The 6,908-nt window shown below is 50.4% G+C and overlaps 1 protein-coding gene across 2 annotated transcripts; it reads left to right on the top strand.

Annotated features, from left to right (window-relative positions):
- Window positions 1-913: 913 nt before the first annotated feature.
- On the top strand, window positions 914-6,421 carry Vgll2 (vestigial like family member 2). Of its 2 annotated transcripts, none has more exons than XM_041655013.1 (3): window positions 914-994; window positions 3,341-3,647; window positions 5,537-6,421. In XM_041655013.1, the coding sequence occupies exons 1-3, from the start codon at window positions 914-916 to the stop codon at window positions 6,118-6,120; spliced, it is 972 nt and encodes a 323-aa protein (XP_041510947.1). In that variant the 3' UTR covers window positions 6,121-6,421. The 2 variants fall into 2 exon arrangements, with proteins under 2 accessions (XP_041510947.1, XP_041510949.1); XM_041655015.1 differs by having other exon boundaries at window positions 5,534-6,421.
- Window positions 6,422-6,908: the final 487 nt, after the last annotated feature.

Genomic DNA, 6,908 nt, shown 5'->3' with positions numbered 1-6,908 from the left:
AAAGGGCCAGGTAGAGACTCCGGCTTGGCATAAGAGGGCTGGGTAGGAGCTTTTGAAATCTTAGAAAGTAGTTCACACAGAACAGGCGCCATCCACGGGAATCAAGTTGGTTCGTTGAAAGCATCAAAGAGAAAGGGGTGGGATAGAACTTAAAACGGAGAAAAGGAACGACCCAAGAAGGAAGAATTAAAACAGGAGATGGGGTACTGGGGACCCGAACAAGGGTTGGTGAAAGCGCACAGGAGATGGGACAGCAAGTCTTAACCACTGCCTGCCACTTCCCCGCGGAGTCCCGTGTCTCCTTTCTTAACCCATCTGTGGCAACCTTGATCCCGCAGGGATTCCAAAAGACAGCTCTATCCCTCCCCATACCTCTTCTGGGGACTGCAGGCAGAGGTTCTGCCCTAAGCCCTGCCTGCGACTTTCCTGCGTTCTGCCGGTACCCGCACCCTGGTTTATCACTGTTCCTGGTTTCTCTGTCTCTGTGTTTCTGCAGTCTCTGTCCCTCGTGGAAAGGGAATAGGGAAATCGCTACTCCGGGAGGGAAGTCTGGGGCTCCACTTTCAGAATTCACTCCCTGACACCCAGGCCACAAGCTTCCCGCGAGGTAGTCCCGGGAAACTCTCCGAAACATAGCTGTCCTTTGGTCCCCGCCCCCTCGCAGCGTCAGCGCGCCAGGGGCTGCGGGGTTTAAATGCGCACTAGCGGGAGCCCCGGCGCTTCTGCCCGGGAGCTCGGCCGGGCTGGAACCGCGGAGTGGGAGGGGAGCGAGCTGGCCACATCGCCAGCCCAGCACTGCCCCGCGGCCCATGACTCTGGGGCTCTGTCGCCACTGTCCCCGCTGCAGCATCCTTGAGCTCCTCCAAAACAGCGTTGATGAGAAACCACTCAGCTGCCTCCGCGGCGGGGAGCCATGAGCTGTCTGGATGTTATGTACCAGGTCTACGGTCCTCCGCAGCCTTATTTCGCAGCCGCATACACTCCCTACCACCAGGTACGAGTCTGTTCGGGTGGGGCGGGCACCAGTGGAGCACCCCAGACTACGAAAGAACCGCTACCCGAAAGGTCGCCTGAGCCTCTGAGCGCCAAGAGCGACAAACAGGCAGCCAAAGACGTCGGGATGCCGGGTGCGCAGCTAATTATCTTTAGCTGGTCCATTTACTGTCCTGGGAGGGCACCTAAGTCGTGCTAATATGCACCTAAGCCTTCCCAGAAAACAAATGAGGATGGTTCCTACTGAATTTTCTTCCTAAAGTCTAGTTCGAGTGCGCAGGGCTCCCGCAAAGCTCACGCTGGGAAATTCAAACTTTGATCTTGGCCGTAGGAATAAAAACAAAAAAGAAAATAAAAGCCCGCCTTGTCTTTCTAAGATGGAGAACCGTGCGATCATCCTGGGAATAATCTCTTCCATTTCAGGTCGGGCCAACTAACTCCCCAACTGCTGGATTCGTTTTCAGGAGAAACCAGCCAGACCGCACTGGCCTTGAGACCTGTGCCTTGCAGAGTTCTAGGGAGCCCTATTCCGGTGTGACTGGCCTGCCCCCGGAGCTCACCCTTCTGGGGCCCAAGTGGTAGAATGCGACAGCCCAAAGTCGTTTTTAAGATCATTTAACCCCGCTCCTGCAAACTGTCCAAGTTTCATTCAAGTCTGCCGATTTCTGATTTCTCCTTTCCGTGGGCTGTGTGTGTTGTCAACGGCTGTTTCTTTCCTTCCGTGTCCACGGCGAAGGTAGCAGAATCTGAGAACAGTATTCCAGGGCAAAAGGAAAAGCACACACCTACGGCGTCAGAGTTCCGGACCAGGCTGGAAAGCAAGCACCTGGTCTTCTCTTTAGGGAACAGTGAAACGAACTGTTGTTGTTTGCGTCAGTACTTCAAGTAATTTTGTTTGCAAACCCCAACAATATATTCAGATAATAAAATGAATAGATTTTACTTTAGGTGCCCCCTCTTCCCGGGCAAACTTTCCAACCTAGAATATCAAGTCCTAATTTGTGTTACGTTTAGGAATCGCCATGATTTCTCATGGTGAATGAAGCAAGAACATGCCATTCGGGTGTGGTGAAGATGTTCAAAATTAGAATTTTGGGGCCCCAGCTTCTGGGGCCAGAAGCCCTTTCCCAGTGTAGGATGATCTACTTCAAAAAGGAGGGATATTTTGGTCCTCTAGCTGGTCCTTTTTCCTCCTGGACCCCAGACCTGTCTACTACATAAAATCTCTTCTCTTTGTATGCCTCTGCCCTTGCTTTCAAGGCCACATCTGCCTTGAAAATGATTTAGCACTATAACCAATGCACGGCTCATTTCTAAGATGTTCCCAGTAGCTGCATCTAGTCTTAAAGTTCCATTGATACAGTGACTGGCTCAGGAGTACATCAGGATCCCAACCTTCTTCACTGTGCTCCTTTCATAACTTCTGTTTGGAGATACCAGTGTGCTCATCCTTTGCTGACTTTTCCTTACATAAATAATCTGTTTTAAATGACAAACACAGAGAATTCTCCTGTAGCCCCTGCACTTGAAAGGCTGAGACAGGAAGATCTTAGTTCAAGGCCACTCTCAGCTGCTTGGCAAGTTTCAGGCCAGCCTAGGCTGTAGGAAACCTTGCACCCAAACCAATCAAATGAATGCAAACAACTGACCCCAACTTTAGAGATTTTTGTGGGCGCCCATATAAAAATCAATTTGCATGTATTAGAAAGATCCAGAGTTTCCCCAGTCATGAGTCTGGAACTCCTTCTTGTTTTCTGTAGCACTTCATTCCTGATTGTGTAATGTGGAACCCTTTGTTCATTGTTGTTGCTCTTCTGTTTCATCATGAGGATGATCTTGTGTCTTGTGTTTCTGCTCTGAGTTCTCATGTACAGAACTGCTAGCTTAACTTGGGTGCCGCCCTGATCCTTGCAGACTGATTGGAAAAATCTATATGCCCTGAGCGCAGCTCTGAAAGATGAACTCCGTTTACAGTCCTCACAATCTGGTTTGCTTTTTCTTCATTTGTTTTGTTTTCTCTTTGTTTTATTGAATAACTAATGATTGATTGATTGATTGATTGTTCTGTCAGTCCAATGACTTCTGAGATTTTTCACCCCAACATTTTAAGACAGTTTTCCTGCAATTCTGGGAAGGGAAAGTATCAAAGAGGGCAGGTTTTCTTTAGGGAATATTGAAGGCAGAGAGGCAACTGTGCTGGTTTTTATAGCTTAGGCAGAGATGCCGATTACTCAACGGCTACCTTAAGGATGATCCTACATTGACCATCTCTTCAGAAATGACTTTTAACTCTCTCTCTCTCTCTCTCTCTCTCTCTCCTCTCTCTCCTCTCTCTTTCTCTTTCTAGAAACTAGCCTACTACTCAAAAATGCAGGAAGCCCAAGAATGCAACGCCAGCCCAAGCAGCAGTGCCAGTGGGAGTTCCTCGTTTTCCAACCAAACCCCAGCCAGTGTAAAAGAAGAGGAGGGCAGCCCGGAGAAAGAGCGCCCACCCGAAGCTGAGTACATCAACTCCAGATGTGTCCTCTTCACCTACTTCCGGGGGGACATCAGTTCTGTGGTGGACGAACATTTCAGTAGGGCCCTGAGCCAGCCTAGCAGCTACGCCCCCAGCTGTACCAGCAAAGCACACAGGAGCTCCGGACCCTGGCGAGGTGAGTAGGACCCCACTGCGAAGGGTAGGTGGAGGTTTATCTGCCTGCTGCAGTCTGCCTCCCGGGTCCTAAAAGAGTAAGTAGTAAACTTAAGAGAGAGGGTGAAGGGCAGCATTTGAAGTGGGGGGGGGGGGGGGCATAACAACGCAGAGGGAAAAGGCACGGGCGCAAGCTCTTCTAAAAACTACAGAGGAAAGCTGTGGCCTGCCAGCAGTGAAAGGCAAAAACTGGCTTTGGAATTGGAGCCCTTAGATGTGTGCATTGGCTCTACCAATTTCTAGCATTATGACCTAGGGCAAGTCTTTTAACCTCGTGGAGGTCAGTATTTACCGGTCTCTAAAATTAGAATAACACTTGCCCTCCTAACAATCCCCAGAGATGGCTCTAAGCATCAAAATTTGACATGTCTATTGATGTCCTGTGGAAACTGGAGGTTTCCCACACCCAATGGAGGAGAACCTCCGCCAACAATGTACGAGGCTCCTTCCCAGTTTCTGAAAATTTGCCCACCCGCCTCCCCCTGCAAGTGAAATCTGCTTAAGAGTATTTCCTAAAACTTGTCAACCTTTTGACAGGCTTCGAATGCTTGAGAAATCTTAAAGCAGAAATTCTGATAATGCAAGCCAGTGGTATAGCAAAGAAACAAAACTCTAACAGTCTCGTGATCTAGAGAAGCCTTTTTCTACATTCCCTACAGAGAACTGCTCTCCTCTAACCATGGACCAGTCATGGGAGCCATCCTTAGCTGCAATTCCTCGGTTACCAACAACACGGAAGTTGAGAAAATCATCCATAAACAGGCTCAGGCAGTTCATTCTTTCACATGTAACTGAGCTGAGAAGTGAAATTTTTGTTAGGGGAGAGAGAGAGAGAGAGAGAGAGAGAGAGAGAGAGAGAGAGAATTTTCATTTGTCATCTGTGCAGGAATCGCAGCCCTCATTGCTCTCCTAGTTATTCCTAAAGTAGTATCTGTCATTTTGCACAAACGTTGCCCTTAGACAAGATTTCGAAGCATTCATTTTCGATATAAAACTTCCTCTTATTTCGCTCCCATTGCCTAAACTATTTTTCAATGAGACATTTGTTCACCATTCAAAAGGTGATTTCCAAGTCGCTTTAGATTTTCTAGCGTGTGGTACCTATGCCTTCCCCAGAGGAGATGTTCAACAAGGGACTTTGAGTTGAATGTCTTTCTCTTCTCTACCCAAGGCAACAAACTACCTAAGCGCCCTTCTCTTATTCTACCATAATCTAGGGAGTTGTTAGCAATACTGATGACTGATTTATTATTATCTTTATTGTTATTTTTATTATTATTGACTCATATCCTTGAATTCTCGCGAGAGGAGTAATATTTGAAAGACCTCTAGAAAATAACACCACTTATTAATAACAAGCTTCGGAAGTCTATCCTTGGTGTCCCGGTCTAACGGACACCTACCTTGAACATGTTCTGGAGCGGGGAGGGTTAAGACAGTAGAGAAGGAAGTGAGACAGCTAGACCTCAGACAGGGTCTGAGACAAGGGTCTCCATCTGCAGCTTGGAAAAGAGAGATTGAGTCTGTCTGCCCTGGACCAAAGGGGACAGGACAAGCTCTCTTCTAAAATCTCCGAATTCCTCCACCATCAGAAATTCTGTTGCTAGCCCATCTAGAAAACTGGGTGATTCGAATGTCCTCTGGGAGGCTTTCAGGGAGCCATCACTTCTCAGTGACCTGGCCTCACTGTCACCCGCAGCAGGCCTCTTAGAAGATCGCCCAGAGGTGAAGGCTGCGGTACCTACCCCCTCCACAGCCTTCCAGCCCTTGAACCCTACGCCCCCTGTCCGGTAGGCTGGCAAGGCTTCGGTGACACTCCTTTTTCGCTTTCCTCCCATCCCGGACCAGCAGAAGGCACCTTCCCGATGAGCCAGCGCAGCTTCCCCGCCTCCTTCTGGAACAGCACGTACCAGGCACCGGTGCCCGCGCCGCTGGGCAGTCCTCTGGCCGCCGCACACTCAGAGCTGCCCTTCACCGCCGACCCCTATTCTCCTGCTGCGCTGCACGGCCACCTGCACCAGGGCGCGGCCGACTGGCACCACGCACACCCGCACCACGCACACCCGCATCCACACCATCCCTACGCGCTGGGCGGCGCCCTGGGAGCGCAAGCCTCAGGCTACCCGCGGCCAGCCGTGCACGAGGTCTACGCGCCCCACTTCGATCCGCGCTATGGGCCGCTGCTCATGCCCGCAGCCTCTGGCCGCTCCGGCCGCCTGGCCCCTGCCTCTGCTCCTGCTCCCGGCAGCCCGCCCTGCGAGCTCGCCGCCAAGGGCGAGCCGGCGGGAGGCGCGTGGGCCGCGCCTGGGGGACCCTTCGTGAGCCCCACCGGGGACGTGGCCCAGAGTCTGGGCCTCAGCGTGGACTCAGGTAAGCGGAGGAGGGAGTGCAGTCTCCCCGCAGCCCCTCCAGCACTGTACCCGACTCTGGGCTGAGCTCCAGGCGCCCCGACTTCCCTTGGGAGACCCCCCAGGACCATGTGGCTGAGAGAGTGCATGCCATCATTTTGTGTCTACGGGTAGATGTCTCTAGAAAGTAGCCCCCTGCCCTCGGCCTGGCTGCTTGGTGGTACAGAGGAGGACTCTTTTTGTTCTTTGAAGAAAGTTCGCTGGAAAGATTCTAGCCTGCTCTGGTCAGAACCGTAGCCACTAACCACATGTGACTACTGAGCCTTTACCCTGTGGCTAGGATGAACGGTGATGTGCTGTCAGACATAATACACACTGGAATTCCAAAACTACAAAAGAAAAAAAAACTATGTAAAACCTCACCTCGTTAACATTTTATACTGAGTTTGCATGTTCTAATATGTCCAGCAGTTGCCTCTTGGTGATATTGGGTTAAATAAAATATGCTATTAAAAGGCTCCATTGTTTCTTCTTCCGGTGGTGCCTATGGCGCCAGGGCATTTCACTGATGCTGCGCAGCACTGATCCAGAATACGGGTGACTCCTGGGGTCTCTTACATCAGCTTAACTGCCCTGTTAGGCTGGTTTTGATGGTAATTCAAAGACCATAGATGACTATCTTGGAGTTGAGCTTCAAATGCGCTCATTTCATTCCGGTGAAAATTGGGGTGATCTGAAGGGCTTGCCTTCTTTTTGATTTTTAGAGCAAATGACAAACGTTTAAAATAAGGCCAAGTATTGGCTAGGCCTTTGCCCTTCCCCCCTTTCTTCAGATGAAGATTCTAAGTCTCCGTCAGCTTTGCTTCACCCTACTC

Source organism: Microtus oregoni, unplaced genomic scaffold (genome assembly GCF_018167655.1).
Source record: "Microtus oregoni isolate MIOR12 unplaced genomic scaffold, Mior012 000006F_ref0000085, whole genome shotgun sequence".
In the NCBI taxonomy this organism is placed as follows: domain Eukaryota; kingdom Metazoa; phylum Chordata; class Mammalia; order Rodentia; family Cricetidae; genus Microtus; species Microtus oregoni.
The sequence above is the reverse complement of the archived record's forward strand: the minus strand, read 5'-3'. Positions and strand labels throughout refer to the sequence as shown.

Bases quoted from the DNA above. Each gene is read 5' to 3' on its own strand.
- Vgll2 (XM_041655015.1), top strand. From the start codon at position 914: ATGAGCTGTCTGGATGTTATGTACCAGGTCTACGGTCCTCCGCAGCCT. The intron at 995-3,340 runs GTACGAGTCTGT...TTCTCTTTCTAG, and splicing joins CATACACTCCCTACCACCAG to AAACTAGCCTACTACTCAAA. The intron at 3,648-5,533 runs GTGAGTAGGACC...ATCCCGGACCAG, and splicing joins GAGCTCCGGACCCTGGCGAG to CAGAAGGCACCTTCCCGATG.